Source organism: Schistocerca americana, chromosome 4 (genome assembly GCF_021461395.2).
Source record: "Schistocerca americana isolate TAMUIC-IGC-003095 chromosome 4, iqSchAmer2.1, whole genome shotgun sequence".
Classification (NCBI taxonomy): Eukaryota; Metazoa; Arthropoda; class Insecta; order Orthoptera; family Acrididae; genus Schistocerca; species Schistocerca americana.
In genome coordinates, this window is record NC_060122.1 from 536,691,534 (window position 1) to 536,717,649 (window position 26,116).

The 26,116-nt window shown below is 43.0% G+C and overlaps 1 protein-coding gene across 1 annotated transcript in view; it reads left to right on the forward strand.

The window, feature by feature from the left end:
* The first annotated feature begins 3,149 nt into the window (after nucleotides 1-3,149).
* The window catches only part of LOC124612891 (protein NDRG3), a 523,697-nt gene continuing 500,730 nt past the window's right edge, over nucleotides 3,150-26,116 (forward strand). The window contains exon 1 of the mRNA XM_047141348.1: nucleotides 3,150-3,249. Coding sequence (XP_046997304.1) covers nucleotides 3,194-3,249 — 56 coding nt within the window. The 5' untranslated portion in view covers nucleotides 3,150-3,193. The remainder of the gene's footprint in view (nucleotides 3,250-26,116) is intronic.

Below are 26,116 nucleotides of genomic sequence, written 5' to 3' on the forward strand. Positions count from 1 at the left end.
CCGTTACAGCCATGCGGATATGATGCCTGTCATCTCTACTGCTAGCGATACGAGGCCGTTGGGATCCAGCACGGCATTCCGTATTACCCTCCTGAACCCACCGATTCCATATTCTGCTAACAGTCATTGGATCTCGACCAACGCGAGCAGCAATGTCGCGATACGATAAACCGCAATCGCGATAGGCTACAATCCGACCTTTATCAAAGTCGGAAACGTGATGGTACGCATTTCTCCTCCTTATACGAGGCATCACAACGTTTCACCAGGCAACGTCGGTCCACTGCTGTTTGTGTATGAGAAATCGGTTGGAAACATTCCTCATGTCAGCACGTTGTAGGTGTCGCCACCGGCGCCAACATTGTGCGAATGCTCTGAAAAGCTAAACATTTGCATATCACACCATCTTCTTCCTGTCTGTTAAATCTCGCGTCTATAGTACGTCATCTTCGTGGTGTAGAAATTTTAATGGCCAGTAATGTAGAACTCAGCTGAGTATAACGGTGCAACCTAATTTGGCATCAGTTACTTGCTTTATTTAACTGCAAGAAAATGGATTAGTAAAGGTGTGTAACTATTTTATAGTGCAAATGAATTTTTCTTTGAATTTTGAAATTGTGCTATGTTGATGGGAGACGTGTCGAAGCGTCAAACTATGTCATCTGGTTAATCGTGTTGTCATTTCGTTTCTGTTTCAATTGAAATATTTTTAGGATGAGGAATAAATCTTTTTCATCTTCCACTTTCTTGCGATTAAATAATGCCTTGTTTGCATTTTATATCGAGAATTTACGACTTTTATTAGCTGCGCCGGTGGCGCAGCCGTCTAAGCGATTGTCCTCTGTTCATTCGTCCGAGATGTCCCCGTGTTCGAATCCCGTGAGGCACGAATGTTGTGACGTACTGGCTCTTTCCCTTCCCTGGAGTCAGTGGCCCTAACTTAAGGGCGGGCCACTGCTTATAGTCCACTGAGTTGTTCACTGTGGTCGTTAAACCTCAAATAAAAACAACTTTCATTAAGTACATTTTTTCCTTAAACTGTTTGTTCAAGGAGAGGTAATCAATTTAGAACTTTCCGTTTTCTGTACAGCAAATTCTTGGCTTCAGATTTTTTCTTGTACAGTATTACAATTAAGTAACAGTACGGAATCAAAATTTAGTTCTGTTTTTCTGTGCGCTATGAGTAAGATGTAAAGTTGATCAGAATTAATGCTCTAACTGATAGTACTTTATTCTTATTTTATACTTATTTCACATGAAAAGTACCACTTAGATTCTTCGTAAGTTTTCATACAGTCTTTGCTAACCTTCGGCAAGCCAGCGCTCGACAGAGATGAACAACGATCATGTTTTTTTTTTTGTTTTTTTTTTTTTGTACTCAGTAACGGCTGCTCTAGTTTTTAAGTAGATGCAGGCAATGTGTTTACTTTCGTCAAAGAAAGTAAAGACTTATTAAGTAACTGTTCCGTATGCTTTTGAAAACAGTTCTGTGTTTTGGTTTAACCTCATTTGCTCAGTTTTTTTCGTTTTTTCATTTGAAACCTTTTTTTTGCCCCCTTCCGCCCCTAAAACTTTGCTGCCCATGTCGGCCTCCAAGTCCTGCCTGTAGTACGAACACCGACTCAAAGGAAGGCCTCGGCGCTTGTTCGTGACGTCACGTCAGCTAGGCACGGTGAACGCCAGGTCTGTTGCAGGCATACTCATAATGGTGGTGTCTCCCTCTCTGACACAGGAAAATGTGAAACTATTGGCGGTAGTTGACCAACACACATTGTTCTGAGAAATTTCTGCAATCAATTAATTGTGCAATTCATTACAGTTCTTAACAAATAGTGTACTCCTGAACTTAAATTTCCACCTGTTTTAAGGATTGACATACAAAAACAGCTTCATGGTCCAGCAGCAACAGAATTCGTGTTTCTTTACCTTATTTGTAAATCTGAGGATGTTACGTTTGTACTGGGTTGCTTTTAAGAGAAACTGTGAACATATTGTCGCTCTTCTTTAGGTATCTGGGTTGACTATGGGGTGAGGAGCACTGAATGTTAATGAAATATCTTGCGATTGTACACGTTGGGGGAGGGGGTGGGGGACAGAAGAAGAGGCAAAAGAGAGATACTTGTTTATCAAATAATTTTTTTTATCTTATAAAGTTTCTCCTTTCAGTTGCAAGAGGGAAATACTTATCTTTTCTAATGTGCATGTTTAAACAAGTTTAAGCTCAGCAGTATTTTCGATGTATGAAGCTATTTTGTTTCCTGTTTAGAATTCCTTTCGTTGAAAACGACTGTAATCTAATGACTGGCAACAGTTGGACATTTACACATGTAAATTAGTTCACATTTCCAGTGACGATGTCAAACGGAAATAAATAAATAAATAAAAGAAACGAGTTAATTATAAGGGGTGGGGTATGTTTCGATGGCAAAATGGATCAAGTAAATATAGTTACTTGAATGTAAAATTTCCGAAGCTTGCCATGGGGCAAAGCATCTTCTCATATTGATCTACGTTTGTTTCGACAGGATTCAGCAATACAGAACTATGATCTTCATTTGTAGCTTTACGATAGTAAGAAAATCTTTCATCTAAATAAAACTGCAGAATCCAAAACAATACCAAACATTTTTTCCAAAAATAAGAGATTTATAGTGATAAGCACGCCCAGGCATTTCTGCCTGCAACAGACCTGGGGTTCGCCGTGCCTAGCTGACGTGACGTCACCAACAAGCGCCGAGGCCTTCCTTTGAGTCGATGTTGGTAGTACAGGCCCTGGCTGCTGGCACTCGTGTGACGTGCTGTGACGTAAGCGCCACGGCCGGCCTTTCTCTTGGGCCTTGCTGACGACCGAGTCCCACGAGAAGTATATCTCGTTGTCCCAGGTAGTCACTGTGTGACGTCACCAGGATGCACGCAGGCCTGTGGTCCAGGTGGTGGTAGTGTATGTAGGCAACGCGGTCGAATGGGCAAGGCGAGATGCTGTCACCTACTGGCGCACGTGCACGTGCCGCGGCGCCCCGTGTGTTGTGTGCCGTGTCTGCTGCAGCAGGCCGAGGCAGTGGCGGCCTGTGGGAGGGGCAACAGGCAGCTGACGGCAGGCGGCCGCGTCTCGGGCCCAGCCGCCGCTTCGCGCCAGTGACGCCGTGGCAGCGGCAGTGGCAGTAGCGAGCGGCGACAGCTACCAGCAACCAGCATGATAGCCCTCAGCGACGCCAGCCAACCTGCACCTCCAGCCGAGCCCAGGCCCCCGTGAGTACTGCCGCTCTATTGCTTCGTGTTTTCACTTTACGGTTCGAGTCGTAAAGGCTCCGTATTTTCCGTCACGAATACCGGTAATTTTATGTCAGTTCTTACACCTGACAAGTATTTCGCCCTACATATACAAATCAAAGCGTGCCGCTGTGAAGCTTACGGGGTGAAGTCGAACTCCAGCGATAAACTTTCGAAAGTTGTTCGGAGCTATTTTCTGAGTATTTTGGCATGAGATACGTGTGCCTCCGGTGGCTCGTTACAGACTAATTGCATTCCGTTTGCCCTCTCACCTCCATTTATCTTGGCATCTGCATTGCGCTGAGAAAGTTTCGGCACAACAGTGAGAATGTCGACGGTATGCGCGCTTTGTCTCTCGTTTGGAAACAAACGTTATTCCATTCACTTACAGTAACTGCAGTTAATAAAAGTAATGCCCTCTTTAATCTTCGTCCCAAAGCTGGTATTCAGCAATGTTATGTTCTGCTGTTCGTTAAAAGTAATACTTTGCAGCATGGGTAAGTTTACTGTTGAAGAATTGGCCGATGTGCACCTAAGTGTTAACCAAGTGTTATGGAAGAATAGCACAACGACGCTAGGCTAAGAAGGCGACCGTACGAACTTCTCCTCGCCGATTTGATTCCTATCGACGGACTGTGTGGGGCACGACTAGGATTTCAACATATATAAATAGCAAGACGCAACTGTCAACAGTTTCTGAAAAAGTCAACTGTGAACATTTTGCGCTTGCTCACATACTTAACATGGACGCCACTAACCAAGGATTCCGCAGCCGACAGAGTAAATGCTTAATTTCATAAGCCCGAGGTCTGTAGATCGAATCTCGCTTCTCGTGCTCTTCTGTTTATTTCATTCCCACGTAATTCTAACAACAGCTATGCGTGGTACGCCGCGAAATTGTGTGATGGCCCAGAACCAGTTACGAATGTAACCCAAGGTTGTTTTGGAACCGTGCACATGCGAGGATTCTCTTTCATTATGAGTGCTGTATGCCGCAATAATTACTGTTTCCCATGTTTCTGTGATCAGTATCATCCCGATCCTTTCAATGCTCCAAAGGCTACACGCTATACTTGCCACACATGTAGATAAAATAATATAAACAAAATGACTATGTTGATTTGATTGAAAGTTCTTATGTATCCATTTTTTCAGTTCCATTTAGAAAGTTGTTTTTCCCTTTTTCGGGATAAAGATTACGAAAATAATAAATGAATAATTTAACGATGACAGTTAGCACAGTCATAATAATTATGTGAGAAGAAGAAAAGTGCAGGCAGGAATATTCGGTTCATGGTCCTCGCGATCCTGAAACTAACCACTTAACACGCTGGAGTGCAGACGTTTCGAGTACTAGCAACCAAACAATATATGTAAATACGCGTAAAATTTTCAAACACTATTTTCTTAAAACCGTTAACAGTTGCGTCTGATTGCTTACATATGTTGAAGTCGTAGTCGTGCCCTACACAACCTGTAAATATGAATCAAATCGATGACGGCAAGTTCGTACGATCCCCTTGTTATCTCTTCAAGTTGCGACGGCAACCACATTACAGCACTTTTGCATTTGTGTGAAAGTTGTTCTTTTACACTGTGTATTGTGCTGTACAGTTTGGTGGTTGCATATTGTAGACAATTTCCATTATTGTGCAGGTATTTCATAGGGGAAAAATAACTGGGGAAATAAAACCGAATAAATTATTATTACTGTGTGTTACGAGCAACTATAGACCATATGTTCCGTATACCAAATACATCCCTGGACAACTTCCGAATGGTCGGTGGAGATCGGGTTCACTGTATATCGCCTACCCCATGATGTACATCGTGTGTATTTCAAGTAGTGCGATATGACGCCGGTATCTTGTATAGCGTAGACGCTGCAAATCTTTAGCCACCAATTAAAAACTTCCTAATAAGGTTTTGGACAAGAAAGCACGAGAAGCATATAATTGTTCGCTATGTGGATAACCATCGCAACATTTTTATCAATAAAGATGCTGAAGCGACTACTCTACTTGTTAAACGGAACTATACGCTCTTTCTATGGAATTAGAGATCTCCTGCATGGCGCCAAAATATCTGTAGTGTGAGCATAGCATACTGCGTATGTCACCAACATCGAATGAAAAATGTCACGTGACGTCCGGTACAGCGTTGTTTGTTTACAATTTTCACTAAGGCCGAAACTTTAATATTAAACGCATTTGAGCTGTTTTTGTGCTTTTTTTTTATTATTAACAGCATTGCCGAATAACTCGTGCTTCTACGGATGCAAATTGAAGTATATGAAAGGATGGGCATCCACTTTACAAAGGTAAGTACCACAAAGTTAAGTCTGTGAGCACTGTATAACTTGGCGGCAAAAAAATCTGTTCTGTTTATCTGAATGCTCACAATGATACTTCTCTGCTTTAAGATCTGTTGCAAAGAAATTTTCAGTTATATCACTTTTATAAATGTTTGGAACAGAAACATGTGTAAAAAATTTTCTTCATCGAAACTTGAATCTATGTGCAAATGATGTACCAGGGTTTACTGTACCTGCAGCAATATTTCAGATTACTGAATGTCTTCGTGGTATTGTGTTCCGTCCAGCATACAGTGTATTTCAGGAGCGAACGGGATTGCCAATAGCTGATAGTATGATACCTATTGGTGGAAAATGGAATTTAAACGTAAGCTCTATGCTCAACAATTGTTTGAAAGAATCAGTAAGATACTAGAGAAGGAAGTTAATAAGTCGTTATTTGTGTTTTATCAGTTTCCCCTCGTAACTAATATTCTTTAATGTTATCTCAAACTGAAGGCAGGGCTAAATCCTCAGTTCCGATTCGAATACATGTGCGCAGGTTAAAACAGAAGTTAGACATAAGGTCCGTTTAGCAACTGTGCGTCTGCAAACGCGAACTGTAAAGTGAATTCAAGTCAGCGATAATAGTTTCGAATGCAACATATAAAAAAGACACTAAGGCAGCCAATAATTTAATGTCAACTGCATCATTTCCGCATCTACAGTTTCATGTAGCAGCTTTTCGGAAACTACTGACAACAGAGCACAAATTTTTCATTTTTCCTTCAACATAGTTCTTAATATTATCCGTTTCCATCTAAAACGCCCGCCATGTCTGAAGTATTCTCTAGCGTTGTTCTTATGAAGCAAATGATGTACGCCTATTATTCCTGATTATCTTAGTTGGATAGTGTCTCCAGTTACGACTAGGCTATATGTGTCAATGCTCAAAAGAACACATCGAAATGAGCAAATAGTCCCCTGTTTCGTATGACTTTGTACTTACTCCAAACCAACTTAGCATATGAAGAGTAACTCATATCTATCTTTCAATTTCTACGCCAGGAATGCTCTAGTTCTCCGGAACTCATCAGCTCCCTACGTGATCAATACCACACCGCCAGCCTTGCCCTCCAGATTGCGCACATTGTTTGTATCCGTTGTCACAATAATGGGAATCTACTGTGCGCTTGAATCGAATTCTTCAAAATAACACAAAATACGGAGGTGTTAAGCAATTCTTGGTTTACCACGGCGCGCGCACTGCGTAACCGCCGCTTGCTGCCATTCCGGAGTGGTTTCGGCTACCTGTTTCGCCTCCCATCTGGACGGCTCCTTTCGCAGAGATAGGCCAGGGATGCTTCCTTGAAAGCAGTCTGTTGTTCCGTTCGGTGAGAGATTCGCTGGGTAGTCGTAACGGCTGTTGTAAAACTAGATTCTTATTTTTTCAAGTTACTTTCGGCGCACTATTCCTGCCGAGTTTACGTATATACAAACTACGAATTCATGTCTACCAAAATAATTAAGACGTAATAATGGTTAAGAAACGAGCTTCGGTTTTCCATGCCTATTTACAAGCAACTGGGGCTACATTTTCAAGAAATGCGTTCCTAGGGTACATCTGCTCGGTGATTCCGCACTGAGATTTGTGCATTAAGTTTGGGGGTCTAGCTCGTAATTTGCGCATGAATCTTGGTTGCTTGCGTGTGTGTTGTTCGTGGCTATAGGCAAGCATCCTACCTTTTTTTTCCTTGCGTACAGCGTATGTTGCAGTACGGTCCCCACTAGCTACACTTTATATAACACTGTAAGCAAGCGTTGCCCGTCGTTAATGGCGTTACTTCATGTGCTTCTTTATAAGTTGCCTTCATGCAGAGGCGTCATATAAAGGGACGCAGAGAAGTGGCAGAAAAGTTTTGTTTAGAATACTCGGAACACAACAGTGATCATAGGTTTAATTGTTTTGTTGTTTTTCAAAGAGAAAATTAATCTGCGTCTTGATGACAAAATTACGAAAGAATAACGAACAAACAAATCCTCGTCATTTTGCATCTCAAATAGTTTCCAGTTGTACTACTGACCTTGCAACTACACACTTTGAATGGTCAGGCCATTACGGATGCTATGGCAAAGAATGAAAAAAGTTGGAGATACGTAAACAAACTGCGTTGTCTCAACAGTCTTAGAACACATCAGACATAACTATGTGACTTAGCAACGCTTGAAAACATGAGTGAAATGATCTGTGTGACACTTAAGTCGACAGAAGGTTGCCTCTGTTATTGAATTATAATTCACTGAGTTTTATGTGAAAAAGGCTGGATACGAAATTTAAAACTTTCAAGGCCCATAGAATGTTCTATGAAGTTTCGGGTGAACTTCTAGATGTCAGTATGTTGCTGCCACGATATTTCGGCTCAGAGTTCTCTGGTTAAGTGTATACTGGTTAAAGTGCACTAAACTCAATGTACTTTCATCAGCATAAACCTGAAGAAACCCAGAAGACATTCTGCCGAAATACCGTGGCAGCAAGTTACTGACATCCGGCTCGAAATTCTACTGAACAAGGCTTTACACGCTTCGCAGCTGAAAAAAAAACCTTTTCTGCAGTTTTTCTTTTACAATGAACTTGACACTCGTATATCCTGTAAATCTCGTCCAAAGAACTAAGTTTCAAACAGGTTAAGAGCAAATGAAAAAAGATATGAGCAAATCTTTGCCACTTCGCAGGTCACAAGCCCTGTTACAACAGTTATCCTAGAGCTCCAGTTTGTGTCAGGTGAAGTTAGGAATGTGCGAGGATGTACAATATCCTGTCAATGAATTTGATGTTTGGATTGTTAATTATGGGAAACACCAACAACTGAAATACATAGTGACTAGAAGTTGTAGTAGTTTCAATAATTACAGCGAAAAGTAGTAATTAAAAGAACATACGAGAATGTAATATACCTACGTTTTATGAAAATATTCTCGTGTACCTTGAATGTGAATTACGAAGTTGTAAGAAAATTGAGGCACAGTCTTACCTTTAAAACGCTGTCTCGCTAAAGGGGGTTAAAGTAATTGACAGTATTTAAATGTCCCCAGATGCTTATAAGACTAGACAGTGCTGACAGATTCCTTATTCGTGTAGGCCTCTACCATTATGAGAGTTCGGGGCAATGACTAGGAAATAGTCCGTGTTTTTGTACAGGCACTAAGTTCTACAACGTGCAGTAGAAAGTTTCCATGAAAAACGTAAGACACAGTGAAATCACCTTTCAATATGGTGTAAAAAAGCTTGGAATTGTGCGAGCAAAATGTTGACTTCCTAGTTCTACACAATGAAAAGAGAATAACGCAATGTACAGTCGGCACGGATTATCATAAATGTGTTCAGATGTTTACGATGAGCCACTGTGTCGCGCTTTCTGGGCCTCTAGGGAATACCGAGCTTTTTGAGTGTATACCGGTGAACGTCCAGCTCGGCAGCATTCCGGGATTCGGTTCTTGTGGTTCCGGCCAGCTTGCGGCGGCTGAGGCAGCGGCACTTTCTCCGTTATTCCCACACCAGAGGCGGGAGTGTTTTGTGGTCCGCTTCCTCTCAGCGCTGCCTGCATACGTGTGGCCGCCTCCCGCCACCAGCGGAAGGGTCACTGGGTAAGCCTCCGTCCACTACTCGCTTTCTTCTCGCAGCGTCACCGGGAACATTTATGCAAACACATGTTCTTGTTGTCTTCAGTCTGAAGAGTGGTTTGATGCAGTCATAGATACTACAGACCGATTAGAATTGTCAGTTGACACTTGAAGCGTTGGAGCTGGTTTCCTCCAATCAGCGCGCTCGACGTCACAACCGCACCGATCGCCGTTGCCAAACTGCACAAAAACTGGTCAGTTCACATCCAGTTCCTTGTCCAGCAGTCTTTGTAGATATATTTGGATCTAATGAAACACACGTCTCGTACACAGCAGTAACCAAACACTGCTGGAGATTTCCACAGACCATGCGAGTCGGCGTCATATGCACAGTTATCATAATCACAGAGATCGGCTTACATTAGATAAGCTTCGTACGGCATTTCGTGAAGGCAATTTTTTGAGGGTGCAATTTATCGTTGCGTTACGAATGTAAGTGCTTTTGCAATGATGTAGCGTAGCGCAAAACTAACATTTTAAAACTTCCTGGCAGATTAAAACTGTGTGCCGGACCGAGACTCGAACTCGGGACCTTTGCCTTTCGCGGGCAAGTGCTCTACCAGCTGTGAGGACGGGTCGTGAGTCGTGCTTGGGTTGCCGGCACGGTAGCTCAGCCTGTTCGGTCAGCGGGTTAGCTACCCTCTGTAATAAAAAAAAACTGAGTTAATGGATCAACAACGAACTTAAACGGATGTCTTACGACGTCCGCCCCGAGCAGATGCAACGAACAAAAAAAAAAAAAAAAAAAAAAGGTTGGTAGAGCACTTGCCCGCGAAAGGCAAAGGTCCCGAGTTCGAGTCTCGCTCCGGCACACAGTTTTAATCTGCCAGGAAGTTTCATATCAGCGCACACTCCGCTGCAGGGTGAAAATCTCATTCTGGTTAACATTTTAGCCTGACGTGTACAAGGTTGTTGGTTCGATCCTCGTCAACTGTGCCAGAATTTCTTTTATTTCTAAATCTAATCAAAAGATATTTTTATTTCGTTAATTGGTTTAAATGCAACCTATTCACTTTTCATAATCGTATTGTCTTTCATTTCCTTTCATTTTTCATCCTAACATTCTTTCTTCGTTTGGAATATGCCTGTGTCACCTATAAAATGCAACCAGGTGCCAACGAGTACCGATCACCTTTCGGTAACGCGGCGCTTTCTGTAGCCAGTGTGAGGACAGCTTCAGGTAACTGATATTTTTCAGTGTTGGGTTTGCTCGCAAAGGTTAGCTTTAATCGCCCTAAACAAAGAGATCGTGGCTTTAGTTCTGCCGCACATTGCTGACCGACGTTCTTGGGATATATTGCGCATCGCGAGGTTGTGATTAACGTGGGACATGAGTTTAAATTCAGAGCTACAAAACACGTCACGTGTCGTAGTTCACTCATTGGTCACTTAATCAGCAGTCGACAGTGCGTCTCCCATTTCCGACAAACCTGGCGGTGGCCACTTCCAATATTGCTTCGCGTTACAAATTAAGCTAATTTGTGACGTGACCCGCCGAGTTTGTGTGTCGCCCATAACCGAGCGGTAGCCGGCAGCCGATGTAGCAACACTATAGCAGCAAGTAACAGACGCCAGCTATCGAGTAATTTTAATCGGACTGTGGTCTACACTAAGGAAGCCTTTACATAGGTACTGTTTGAAACTGCTTGCAATGGTCAAGTCCTCGTCTCCCAATTACAGTTTTTATCTCCCCAACTCCCAATATTTCGCTCCATTACTAATCTGACGATTTCTTGATGCCTCATGAAGTATCTCATCAATCGATCGATTCTTGTAATCAAGGTGTGGCATAAAATTCTTTTGTCTATACCTGTTCAGCACCCCTTCATTTGTTATCGGGTGTACTCCTATAAGCTTCAGCATTCTTCTGTCGCACTACTCTTCTTGTCTGAGCTGTCTAATGTCTACGTTTCATTTTGGTATAAGGCGAGCCCCAGAGATATACCATCGGGTAAGACATCCTAACATTTAAATTTCTACTTGAAGTTAATGAAACCTTTAATTTTTGGAAATGCTTTTCTTGCTATTGACTGTCTGCATTTTATATCCTCTGTACTTCACGCTCTGCCAGCTATTTTATTGGCCAAATAGCAATATAAATCTATTACTTCTAGTGTTTCAATCCCTAATCTCATTCCTCAAGCACCACCTGATTTAATTTGACTACATTCTATTACCCTTGTTTTACTTTTTATGACCATCTTCTAATCCCTTTTCACGCCGCTATCCTATCCTTTCAAATGATATTCCGAGTCCTTTGACGTCTCACAGGATGTCAGTGTCATCAGAAAACGTCAGACTTTTTTATTTCTTCTACCTCGTCTTCAACTCTATTTCAAAATTTTTCCTTGATTTATTGTCCTACGTTCAAAGATAATTTTACTAACGGATTCTTCTCCTAATTCGTATCCGAACTACCAGAAGCATGACAGATTTCAAATTTTCATGGTCATTTTGCGAAACGTTTTGCTGGCGTGGGCCAAAGTTTCACTTTCTCCATCACTAATACTTTACGTTATTTTTGGATACTTCTCACTGTAAAACTGATTAATGTTTCATCCTGTTCCAGTCGCGTATGGAGCACGGGAGAACGAGTGCTTAAATGCATAGTGCACGCTGTAATTCGTCTAATGCCTTATGGCATTTCTGGAGACCAAAGATCTTTTCTGTTGGAGTCAACATGGGTTCTGAAAACGACTACGTGAAAGCTAACTCCCTCTATGCGCCCACGAAACACGGATAACAATAGATACTGGCGCTCATGTTGATGACATCCGGGACCTTTCGATAGCTACGCGCTGCCGCTCAGTGATCAAAGAACGAGTATCACACCAACTATCTGATTGGTTTGAACAGTTTCTAGCAAACAGAACAAAGTGTCATTGATCAAAGTGTCATTCTCAACACAGAGAAATCTTAAGACTTAAAAGTAACTTCAGGAATAGCCCACAGGAGTGTTACAGAACCATTACAGGCTGTGCTGCAACGCCAGAATCGTGCTACAGTGCTTTAAGAAGCGTGGCAGTGAACTCACGTTGATGCCTGGGCCATCAAATTCGCCTCGTCTGAACATGACGGAACACTTGCGGGACGCTATCGACCGCCAGCCCCACGCTCACGAACTACCGGCCAGTAATTTACGGAAGAGACAGCTGGTAACAATACCTCCAGAAACCTACCAAGGACTTGGAGAATCCATGCCACGCAGAATCACTGCTATGTTGTGCACAAACACATTTTTAAGCAAGTTGCCACAATGTTTTGGCTCATCATTGTACAGGTTGTAAAAAAAAAAAAAAATACTCGACAAGCTTTAGGGAAAGGTTCCTTACATCAAAATAAGAAAAATGCGCACCTTAACAGCTATGAGCACTCGTTCATCTTCGATAGTGTAAAATACACTTCTACCGAACAAGTGCTCATAAACTCTTAAGGTGTGCATTTTAGAGCCCATGTTTGCTAGACGTTTTTTCTTATATTGGTCCATATTACCTGCTCGAAAAATATGGAAAATAATGTCCTTGCAATTGTATCAAAGATGAGCAAGAGCTCTTAACTGTTAAGGTAGGAATTCTAGAACCCATGTTTACTAGAATTTTTTTCTCTCTTTGGCGTAATGAACCTGCCCCTAAAGCTTGTCGGTGTTTCTTTGTGAAGTTATCCCTTCAGGCCGTTGTGCAAGCAAATTCAAGCGGCCCGCCAGAGACGGTGTCGCCAAACGTGTGCTTTGATTGGTTAGGTAAAGCCGAACAAGAGACGAATACAGAAATTGGACATCGGACAGTAGTAACGATAGAACCCTAGCTAAAGGCTGAGCAGTATAGTGCGCCGTCATCTATGCTGTGAGAACAACTGACACTAATTGTATCTGGCGGGTTGCTTGGATTTGCGCACATAACGGCCTTATGGGCGAACTTCAACGGTAATTAACTCGGAACCGGCGCAACGTATCAAACGTTTTCGTAACTATTATTTCTCAGTATAAAATACTCGGGAACACCCTTCCCAGGAGGCACAGTGGCTAGCGCGCCTGCCTAGTAAGCAATAGACCTGCACTCGATTCTCAGCCCTGTTACAGATTTTCACTCGTCGCTTCAGTCTGTATTCATGAAATCATATCTGTATGAGAGTATAATCTCTGAATTTGTGTCATTTCATTTGTGAAATTGATATGTTGGGTTATTCTGTTAAGGGATATTTTCTGACGGTAAGTTATCGAACTTAATCGCAAATAAATAGTCATTTAGCAACTTCGTAGGGGTCGTGTGTTCTTTCTTAGAGTTAACGTTTTTCACGACAGACCCAAGTCGCACTGAGTAGGCTTCGTAGTCTGGTTTCGCTCTGTACGTTCTCATTTAAACACTACATTGACTTACAGCTCTAAATACATAAACTTCTTGCGCATGCTTATGTCCTGCTCAGCGCGAGCTATGGGAAATTTCCGTCTGAAGTTGATTTAAACCTGAAGGAATAGTTCTGGTTATGGAGTAGTCATGGATCCTTACTTTGACACTGTGGATAGCTGTGCAAATGTATCGGCCATAACAAGGAAACATCTTCTCTCTTCGCAGATTAACATGTGCATCGTGCGGCAGCAATGGCACTTAATATAAAATTGTACATAGTACTCACATATTTGACGTATCTGGCGTGCAAATGCGGCCCTTGGTGTGCGTTTCTTGTCGTTTATACGCATGTCAAACACAGTAGGTCGTTACGGCCACAAAATAACCGTAGAAAAATAAGACAAGTTTGTATAACACAGCTGTCAAAAAGGTTATATTTCCCGCGGGCACCATACTATTTTTTAACCACACTTGCCCTTAACTTTTCATGCTCGCGTAACCTAACGCACAACACAAACGGATCGAATTCGCACCGGGTCAACGCAGTTGCTCTGGTACACCGGTCAGGCTCAGTGGCTCCCACAATTCTTTTCTCTTAGGGTAAATACCGTGAAGATTCCCTTTCTCTGCCTCAGAAAAACGATGTACCTTTTCATCTCAGAGGAGCACTTGCAACTTACGTCCTAATTATTTTCTGGATGTATTCCAATCTCTGTCTCCCTCTACAATTTCCAGCCTCTGCAGCTCTCTCTGATATCATGGAAGCTATCCCATGATGTCTTATCAGGTGCCCTATCATCCTGTCCCTTCTTTCTCACCATTTTCCGTATATTCCTTTCAGTACTCCAAATTTTCAACATTCGTTTGTGTGGTGTCACCGCCAGACACCACACTTGCTAGGTGGTAGCCTTTAAATCGGCCGCGGTCCGTTAGTATACGTCGGACCCACGTGTCGCCACTATCAGTGATTGCAGACCGAGCGCCGCCACACGGCAGGTCTAGAGAGACTTCCTAGCACTCGCCCCAGTTGTACAGCCGACTTTGCTATCAATGGTTCACTGACAAATTACGCTCTCATTTGCCGAGACGATAGTTAGCATAGCCTTCAGCTACGTCATTTGCTACGACCTAGCAAGGCGCCATTATCATTTGCTATTTATCTTGTGAAGCATGTACCGTCAGACCGATGTTCACCAATTATGAATTAAAGTTAAGTATTCCAGTAGTTACTTACGTTCTTTGCTACTATAAATTCCCTTACCTGTTCCAGACCTCACGCCAGCCTGCGTGAGCTTAAACGCGTGCCTTTCGGCTACCTCACAGTGGATTGGCTGTCTTGCCAGTCCAAAACGGTTTGTGTTACAGCGTCTCAATTCTCTTCTGTTCCGGTTTTCTAACGGTCCTACCATACAACGACGTGCACCAAACGTACATCCTCAGAATATTTTCCTGAAATTAAGATCTACTGTATGTTTGAAATTAGTAGGCTTCTGTTGGCCAGGAATGTCCTCTTTGCCAACGCTATTCGCTTTTTATGTCCTCCTTGCTCCGTTCTTCATGGGTTATTTTGCTGCCAAGGTAGCAGAATTCCTCAACTTCATCTACTTCGTGATCGCCAATTCTGGTTTCTCGTTGTTCTCGTTTCTGCCACTTCTAATTACTTTCGTCTTTCTTTGATTTATTCTCAGTCCATATTCTGTACTCATTAGACTGTTCATTCCATCCAACAGAACCTGTAATACTTCACTTTCTCTGAGGACAGCAATGTTATCGCCGAATCTTGTCACTGATAGAATTTCACTCTGAATTTTAATCCAACTCGTGAACCTTTCTTCTTCTACCATCTCATCAGACAAACGTTCCCCTCGTGGACGACTACAGTGTACTCTTTCCACCTGACCGCTTTTTCCTCTGCTTTTAACAGTGGAATCCGCGTTGAACTTTTAATATAGCTGCTCTTGCTTTTAATTTTACCGAATGTCGTTTCGGCTTTTCTGCCTGCTGTGTCAGTCCTTCCGACAATAATTTCGTTTTCGATTTTTTCCTCAAGGGCAACTAACGATTATTGTGTTTGTCTTCAGCGTACTTGCCACATGAGAGAAATGAGGCCAAGAAAGTGTTAGACTTAAGAGCTGTGAAGCAATCTAGGCAAAACTGGTAATCTCCAGATTCTCGAGTTTGGATTCCGTTACGAACTAGAAAATCTGGACGCTATACGAGACTAGTTAAGAATGATTTTTGGGTTCTGCTTCTGAGACCCAGAATTACGTAATCCGCTATTTTTCGCCCTTTAGTTGCTTATAGAATGTTGTGTAGTTCTTAGTGTCACGCGTAGATTTATAAAAATTTATTCAACATCTCTGTTTAGGAACTTGTAGCATGCTGCAGTTGAAAAATAGGTCTTATAATTGAAATAAATGGTTGTAGCTTCTTCATAAGTTGCATTGAGAACTATCTTTTTCTTTTATTTCTTAGTGGTAACTAGTTTCGTACACCTGTATCCATTTTCAAAGCATCCGTGCTGTGTGACAAATACAAGCGTTGTTACATCGGCCATATACCGCTTTGATTACTGCAGGGGCAGTTTCTGTACATGGGATATCGCCTGTATTTGTCACACTTACAGCACGAATGGTTTGAAAATGGCTACAGGTGTCCGAGAAAAAAGAAAAAAAGATACTTCTTAATGCAGCTCATGACGAAGCTACAACCATTTATTTCAATCCCTGCTCAGATCGTAGAGGGACTTATTGTGTTCACCTAAATTTCGATCTAACGTTGCTAGATTTCAAGGCACATTCATTATGATTTGTCAGCTTGAATTATTACTATAAGCATCACAATATGATCTTTCATTATTCTTCGGAAACTCAACTGAGATGATACACTGCCATTACATTTTACAGGACTGGCATCGGTTTAGCCATTTTTACTACTTTTCCCTCGTCACAAGGCCCTAAGACTTGGGGAATTCAATGTCGCATAGCGTGAAGCTGTGTACTAGGTACGCGCCGAATATTAAGAGCGACCAGTCGACAGAAATATGACACATATACGCATCAGGGGAGTTGTGTGTGGCCAGCTGATGAGAGTTATCGCGTGATGAATCATGTTACTAGTGCGAGGCGACAAACCTAACTGGAGCACGTGGTAATGGAGCTGTTTCGTGCTTTTCAACGTCAAATTTTCTTCTGCCCATTCAAAAGCACAATTTCCTCTTAGATAAGAACCTGTAAGAAAACTAGAATGAAATTGTCGCATCACCACATTGCTTATATATACCGTGAATCAATGTAATGCATGCTCTTCCAGGCATGTCCGTACAAAATATTAGACGCACACTTAAAAAGAGCATACCATCCGTAGATGGTATACAAATTGTTCCAGCCGGTCATGTGACACTTCACAGCTGACGTAAGTCAAGGCAGAGAAGTGGTGTGAATGGGTCAGTCAGCTGTAAGGAAACGACACAGTAAGATGGGTCGATGTGCACACCTGACAGAAAGGCAGGAATTTCCGGGTGGTTAAAGTAAAGTGCAGCTACTGTTGGAGGTCCATTGTGGGCTGTAATTACTGTGCAGCAGCGAAACTTTCTAGATATGCCAATGCGTAAATGCGGAACCTATTTATGCTGGAAAAAAAGATTGGTTCCAGTTGTTGCTACCACAACCAAATCTGGCATTGTAAACTGTTTCTATGATGATGTGACATCCACATTGTCATTTGATAAGCCATAACGTGAGTGGACAGTATGGCGATCGAGAAGAGACACTGTACACTGTTCGTGGAACTGTTTTATGTGAACGGCAGCAAATAGAATGCTGCTTTGAAAGAGTATCGCTGACTAAAAGGTCTGAGGAGAGGCCCGATGTCATTAAATGGTTTAAAGAAGATTACAGTGAAATTTGAAAACGAGAGAGAGGTTGGTATGGTACCTGTAGGAGGGAGGCGTCCTGTCCCGGTGGATGTTATTGACGAGGTTGGTGCTGCTGTAACTGACCATGCAGCACGTGCCCGTCCCGTGGTCAACAGTACGGAAAGTTTTGCAGTCAATTTTACACTGGCACCGTAAAAGAACCTTCTATTTTACTCTGGCACCGTAAAACAACCTGACGGTGCGGCAACTGAAACCTCACGATAGGCAGCAACATTCTAAATTTACCCTTCGGTTCCTGGCAAGGATCGAACTTGATAGTGTGAAATGTTATGGGACTTAACTGCTAAGGTCATCAGTCCCTAAGCTTACATACTACTTAACCTAAATTATTCTAAGGACAAACACACACACACACACACACACCCATGCCCGAGGGAGGACTCGAACCTCCACCGGGACCAGCCGCACAGTCCATGACTGCAGCGCCCTAGACCGCTCGGCTAATGTTGATAGTGACGAGGTACATTTTACACTACAGGTTGCAGTGACTACACAGAACTACCGAAATCAGGGCAGTGTTAAACTTAGTCTTGTGCACGAACAGCCATTGCACTCACCGTATGTGACTGGTGTGGATTTACAAGCACGTTTATTCTCGGTCCGTTCCTCTTTGAAGAAAATTCACCCAGATGGCCTGTCAGGTGTTCCGTGACCGTGACGTCTGTACGCTATCAAGACCTTGTACATCATGTGATTCCTGATTTCGATGAGCGCAACTCTGTGGAAAACACTGTTTTCATGAAAGATGCAGCATCACCTGCAAGATCAATCGATCTTAACCCATGTGAGTTTTGATTCTGGGGATATCTAAAAGAACGCGTTTACCAGGAACACGTTCGGTCTCTGTCTGATCTGAAAACCAGTTTACAGGAACACGTTGTCCTGCACCACAGGAACTGTTGCGAGCAACTATTGGTGACGTCATTTTGCGGATTCGGCATCTCGTTGACGTCTCCGGTGGCCACATTGAACAAATTGCCAGCCGCGGTTAATTATAAAATCAACATTACGCCTCTCTCACTTGTTTGATCTTCGCTGCCCACGTCCCGTTCCTAATAAATTACACATGGAAAGATTTCTATAGGTCTTTCTTGCATTCACAGCGCTTGTCGGCCAAAACTGGAACTAATTTTGTCTAGGGTAAATAGATTCCGCATTAACGCATTAGAACTTCAACGAAGTTTCGCTATCGTACGACAATTACAGCCCACACTGGACCGCTGTGAGTAGCTATAATAGTTATAACCACCCGGTAGCTATGGTATTTGGACATGCCAGTGACCACGCTATGCATCAAGTTGGCTAATTTATTGGTATACCACTGTCCAATGGCGGTACAAAGGATGGTGTGACACTCGCAATTGTGACGTCAGGACATTGGTTGTAAAAGACATGGAGTGGAGACAAGTGTCACGCCGTGCCGGTGACAGATCCTCTCGAACTCGTCAGGAATTCTGTTGACAATTGTAACGCCCCAAGGACAGAAAACCCCAATTAACAAACTTTGTGGAAATTTAAAGTAGGGCAGTGAGTCATCTTGACAGTGACGGCAATTACTGACGATAAAATCTACACTGGTAATATTTTGATTAACACCTATATCATTCAAATACTGAGAACAGCACACAAAAAAAGGAGATAAAAGGAAAGGATTATCATAGATTCTTTATCAAATAACTATAGAATAAATTCAAAATCATATGAACCAAGGTTAAATCCATGAAAGTAATTCAGTCAAAGATAACATTTATCATGGAAGAGAGTTGTAGCCGCATCGAAAAGGAAATTCAATGCGACTACAATGCAACTCGGATACGGAAATGTTCAGTTAGTTGTTCTTGAGTCATTCTAGAGTACTTTTGCGATTGTTGTCCGGACGTAAACGCTATAGATTGTTTCTGTTTTGGAAGCTTGATAATTCGTGAGGTAGAGACTGAAGTATTACTCAGTCATTCGACTGATGAAAGTTAATCTTTGCCGTTCTCAACGCGACGGTATATTAAGACGAGTGTTAGACCACAATTGAGTGATATTGGTTTATCGCACTTAGCCTTCGTACTAATGAACAGTTACAAACTTTGAGAGCAATGGATCAATGACAGAAAAACATTTCATTGTCTTGAGTAGGACACAGTAAAACGAAGACACGAAGAAAAACAAGTACGCCGATTAATCAAAAGTTGTCGTCAGCGTCACGATTACTGAACTGAACAGAAGTTTATCTTGAATGACATATCGGTGTGCATATATTGTAGGGACAAACAATTAATTACAGAAACAACAATAAATTCTGTATCAAAAGATAAATCTTACTCTTTAAACATTTTAAGTGACTAAGTGAGTACATGAATAATGATTAGTTTAAACCAGTATTACGGCGTATTATTAAAGAAAAAAACCATTTACCCCAACTTAAGTTATCTCTGGAGTTACGTGGGCCGTTGTTAATAACTGGACGTAGCAACGGCATAGCAACGGAATGGTAGACAGCAAATTCCACCCTCGCTACGTATGATGTGAAAACGACCGTAATGTTGAAATCAAGAATGAAGATTTTATTTTATCACGGAACTAACCGGGCATAAAAATAAAAATAAACAATTGCAGTTTACCAGTTCGCACAAACTAAGAAGACTGTGCGGACAGATAACAGAATATTTCTGAACCACGCGAGGAGTTGTGTTCTCACGAGAGTTACAGGTGCTTTTCCAAATGTCTAACTATCACTTAAAATATATATTAAGCTATTAATTTCCTTTCCAGTTACATATCTGCAGTTCTGGACCACGCCGCAATAAACCCAAAACTAAATGAAGCAGCCTACCTGAATTTCTTCAGCTGAAGCTACTCGTGGTTACAGAGAGCTACCAAATGGAGGGATGTTGACCGCTACGCTGCACCCTCTGTTGGAAACAGTCCTAGACATTTTCTGTGGAACGAGATCGGTAGATTTAGCGAGTCAGTCGAGATGTGGTTAAGTACCTGTGTGTTCGTCAAACCTGGAACGAATGCATGCCACCCTGTGCACGCAACTCTGGTCACCTTGGAAGACGGAAGTATCCACTGCAAACTCATCATGAACATGTAGAAGAAAGGGCAACGTTGTCACTGAGGACGTTGAGATAAACATCTGGATCAGCTGACCCAAGTACGAAAAACATCCCCAAAAACGTCGAAAACAACTCCAGTCTCCCCTGCAGGTTGAACGCTTCATCGAACCGTCGATGCACTCTGTGCCGTGAATTATTTCAAAGGAGGCAAAATTGCAATTCGTCCGTCTATAGTGCACGCCTACTATCAGCCAAGTTCCGTTTCTGTATCGCACGACCCACTTAAAACGTGTACCACCATGTACTGATGTGAGCAATGGGATTTAGCGAGGTACCCTTCTCCAAATGTCCTTTGCATTCAAATTCTCTCGCAATGTTTACTGAGAAATTTGTTGACCACATGCACTGTGTGACGTCCTTTCCCTCCTCCTTCCCTCGAATTATTTTACTTTTTAAGATTTGTGTTAGAGTATATTCGTAAGTGTTAGTAGTTTCTTTATAAGTGCATACAAATCAGTCAGTTCCATGATAAGAAGCATAGACGTCGGCGAAAATGCGACCATACAGCGTGGTAAATAACTTGATGCGACAACTCACCGTTACCGTTCTCAGATCACTTATGAAATGACACGTGTGTACTCGTATGTTTGTGTGAATACATGTGCTCGTGCCAAGCAGTGTTTTGTTGAGGTCGTGTTCTCGTCGATGATTGCTCGACGTCCGTGTCACACTTTTACTAGCAATAGACGCATGCCCTCTCTCCCTGAGACACGGGTACAGACTTCGGAAATCGGAACATAAATTATTCGACTCCTCACCAAAACTTATACCTCATACGGCGGACGGCTTATTGTGAATGTTATCAGATACTTGTCAGAATTGAGCTGTACTTCATTGGAAGTATGTGCCAGTAAGAGGAATTTGTGCAGGCAGGTGTGAGAGTATAACAGTGGCAATAGTGTCACCTGAGGCGACGGAGCTGACAGATGGCTGCCTGCTTTGTCTGCCACAACAGGTACCTCCCACGCTGCTGCCTTGTACACGCAAACCGTTTGTAGCTGCAGAGCAGCAGCTAGCGGCAGAGACAGCGTATCAAATAGAATAACTTGCACTAGGCGGCCGGACAACCTCACACAGGTTCTCCCGGTCAGTAATGCCACACGATCATCTTTCGGACTGGCTGCATTCTGTAGTTTCTCATTGTACGTGCTCGCATGCTGCTGTCCAATTTGGTTTCTACGTCATTTCTTAATTACGAAGCTAAGAAATGTAAATACTTGGATATTTACATTCTATCGCTATTCTTAATGTGGAATTAATCTCTCATTGTGTTTTATACGACCGTGTTTTTTATGCGTTTCCCATTTCTCTCTACGGATCTTTCAACTTAGGAGACTTTAGTTTTACTGATATCACAGCGTATCGTGCAAAATGAGGCACATGCTAAATCACACTCCCTATAAGCATCTGCAGGTACGTATAAACCCCAAAAGCTATTGTACAACCCGTGGCAGAGGATACTTTGTACAGATATTAGCCTTTTACTGTCCTGTTCCATTAGGTTACTGAGCGAGGGAAATCTGACTAGATCTAAGTAAAAGTCTGCGGACACGCATTAGCAGACATTAGTAAGAATGGTTTGAAGTCCGCTGGAGACACTGTCAGTGAGGTGTCTGAATCTCTGTAGAGGGGTGTTATCTCATTTTTCCTCGACAGCCGAAACAGAGAAAGACGCTGTGTTCTGTAGCGATGTTCTAATTCACCCTAAAGATGTTCCGTCGGGTTCAGGTCGTGACCGTGAGCAGGTCAGTCCATTTCAGGAACGTTACTGTCCACAAACCATCGCCTCACGGACGCTCCTTTACGGCAGGGTGCATTGTCGTGCTGATACAGGCAGTCTTCGTCTCCGAACTGTTCCTTTACCGTACACAGAACACAGTGCTGTGAGAATGTGTTCACATCGTTCCACACTTAGCGCTTTCTTAACCTCAGTAAGAGCGACGAGACCCTAATCACGAAAACCACCACCATACAATGACACCAGCTCCTCCTCCGCACTTCAGTGTTGGCACTACATATGATGACAGGTAACGTGTCCCAGGCATTCGCCAAACTCTTTAAACCGCCTCAAGCGTCGCTTAGAACCGACTACTAAAATGTGTGGCATACATTCGTATGAGGAGTCGCTCGACCGTTGTACCCCATTCCTTTTAACTTCCTGTGCAAAGTCGTAACGCTAGTTGGAATGCACGTAGCACATATGATTGCTTCCAGCATTTTCATAATTTTTTACAACCACCCTCTGGAATTCTTGAAGAACAGTACATGACGTCTGCCTGGTTTTGGTTCAGTGAAGGTTGTTTCTTCCTTCACGATCACATCACCAACAATTGGCAGCGTCCGAAGGGTTGAAATGTCCCTGCTGGATTTGTTGCTCAGGTGACATCAAATGGTTACAACACGTTCGGAGCCATAGAGCTCTCCTAACCCGCTGCAGTCATGGACTGTGCGGCTGGTCCCGGCGGAGGTTCGAGTCCTCCCTTGGGCATGTGTGTGTGTGTGTGTGTGTGTGTGTGTGTGTGTGTGTGTGTGTGTGCGTGTGTGTGTGCGTGTGTTTGTCCTTAGAATAATTTAGTTAAGTAGTGTGTAAGCTTAGGGACTGATGACGTTAGCAATTAAGTCCCATAAGATTTCACACACAGTTGAACATTTTTTTTTTCTCCTAACCGACCCACTCTGTTGTTAAAGCATCTCTGCAGGCAACACAATACTCCCCGCCACTTTTCATACTGGCGGGTCCGTCTCTGGTCTAATGGGCAAATCTGTGTTACATACGGATGTCCGCACACTCTTGATCATCTCTGATACCTCTGTGCGCCGCCTAATATCGCTCTGTATTATGACCGCTATGCGAGAGACGCATAGTCTTCCTCGATGAAGAACGGTTGCGCTACAGCAATGTCGCCTTTCTTTCAAAGATACCCTTTTTTTAGCCCCCCCCCCCCCCCAGTAGCACGGCTATTACGGACCAAGCAAATTCGTTTACAGGTGTACCAGACTTTCCCAGATACTTCCAACAGATGGAACTCTTCCATTCACCTTCCCTAATGCGTCATGGATCCATTTCATGTTGCAGCTTTGTATCGCCAGTAAATAATTACACCATGTGACAGGATCCCGAAGTTTACCACTTATCTTGTAATCGCTTACTGCCGGGGCTCCTTTACCTTTATTGTTGGCATTATTTTGCATTTACCGACTTTTGGTACATGAAGTGAAAATTTTATCCAAGTGCTTGTTACTATCCCTCCGAACGTCCAGTGACAGTAAGCTGCAGCTCCGTCAGCGAATAAGCTTAGTGTTGCTGACGCTGCCTGATGAATCGTTTTTTTTATTTATAAAGTTAGTTGTCTTACTACGCTTCCTTGCGGCATACTCGATGTTACTGTGGTGTCTGTTGTAAACGTTTACGAAAGAACCACATTGGTACCCTACCCCGGTTTGTTTTATACATACATTTACGTACCATAAAATAGGGTGAATGGAAACAGTGTTCAACATTAAAAGAAAAAAAAAGAAAAATTAACTTCAAAATTATATGGGATTATCGGTTTCGTGTCTAATTTTAAACTTATAATTACTTTTGGGCCCTAATTCATGATTTTGTAGCAAAAAATATAAGAACTGCAAATTTGTTTTCCCCGTACTTAAATTAAAACAACACTGTTTAGACTGGTAGCTACAGATAAAGTTCGAAGTAAGCAAATTCAGTACCACATCCGGTCTTTGTCGTAGAGTAAAGAAAACATCAACTGAAATTCTTAATTCCCTCTTAGGCTGATTCACTTCCAACGTGCCGACCAGGGTGACCGAGCGGTTCTAGGCGCTACCGTCGGGAACCACGCAACCGCTGTGGTCGCAGGTTCGAATCCTGCCTCGGGCGTAGATGTTTGTGATGTCCTTAGGTTAGTTATGTTTAAGTAGTTCTAAGTTCTGGGGGACTGATGACCTTAGAAGTTAAGTCCCATAGTGCTCAGAGCCATTTTTTGAACTTCCAGCGTAGTGAAACAGATCTTTCACTGATATTGCCACTTGTCATCCGACACGATAACATAGAATCCTTTTGGAAGTCCTTTTCTATTCACCCCGTTTTACTATAATTTTATTGTGACATAGCAACACTGATCACTGCTGTAGCTAACATCCGACTGCGTGCCCCAGCGCGCATTTTTGCACGACACGAGCGACATTGTTCAGGATATCTTTTTCGTGTTTGTGCTTAAGTTACCTAACAGAAATAAAGCTCAGTTACGTGGATTTTTTTCTAGTACATCACATATGAAGTGTATATGCCATTCCATCTATAACTCCTTCCATCGCCGCGACAAGTGAATTCCCCGCTGTTTAGAGAGCGTACAGAATGGGACATGGTGGAGTTTGATAACAAGTAATATTTGCTGTTGAAAATGTGGCAGCGACAACAACGCAAGCCGGAGTTTCGTCACGGGGTGATCGCCCGCCGAGTATCTGCGCAGCGCTGGCAGACCGCGCCGCTTGCCGCAGCAGCGACTCAGCTCGGTTAAACAAACAGCAGTGCTGACTGAGGGCCGGCCTCGAGAGCCGTGCGGACAACGTCAGCGGCTGGGGCGCGGGCTGGACACTCGCGAACAACGGTACATCCCAGCACTCTGCACGGAGCGCCGCTGAAGGACTTTTCTCGCAAGGCTCCAAGGCTGCTGCTGGCTTCACGTGCTCATAGCATTGCCAGAGTTCAAAGCTGCTAGGTAAATCTGCGAGCACCGTACCAGAAAACCTTTCAGGTCATATGTATGTAGAACCATCGATAAAGGTACAAGTAACTTCTGGTGCTCCTAAAGAAAGTGATGATATTAAAAACTTTTAGATATGACGGAGAACAGTAAACGTATCAATTTGAGGTAACGGACCCTTTACCGAAAACGGCCGAGTCGCAAGTTCGTCTTTCGCTGGTCATAGGGGTTCAGTTAGTAATAGGACTCACCACTGAAGACAATTCTACTCCAGTCGACGCCGAAAACGTGTCTGGAGACGCAGAGGACAGCAGTAGGATACCGATCTGTCGCCTTCTATACGGCCCGACGACAAACAGGTGGTCTGGGGTGACACTTCATTTCATAGCAGGAGCCCTATGGTTGTAATCGGCGGCATCCTGACAGCACAGCGGTGCGTCGATGGTATTCTGCGCCACGTTTTGTTGCCCTTCGTGGCAAGCCATCCTGGACCCACATTTCAGCAAAATAACACCCGCCCGCACACGGCGAGAGTTTCTACTGCCTGTCTTCCTGCTTTCCAAACCCTACCTTGGCTAGCTCCCCAGTTCAGAACGTTGGAGCATTGTGAGCATGGCTCGCCAATCATCTCGGGATTTTGACCATCTAACGCACCAACTGGACGGTACTCGGCACGATATTCCTAACTAAAACATCCAACGACTCTGTTAATCAGTGACAACCTGAATAACTGCTTAATTAAGGGACGGAGGTGGACCAACACATTATTG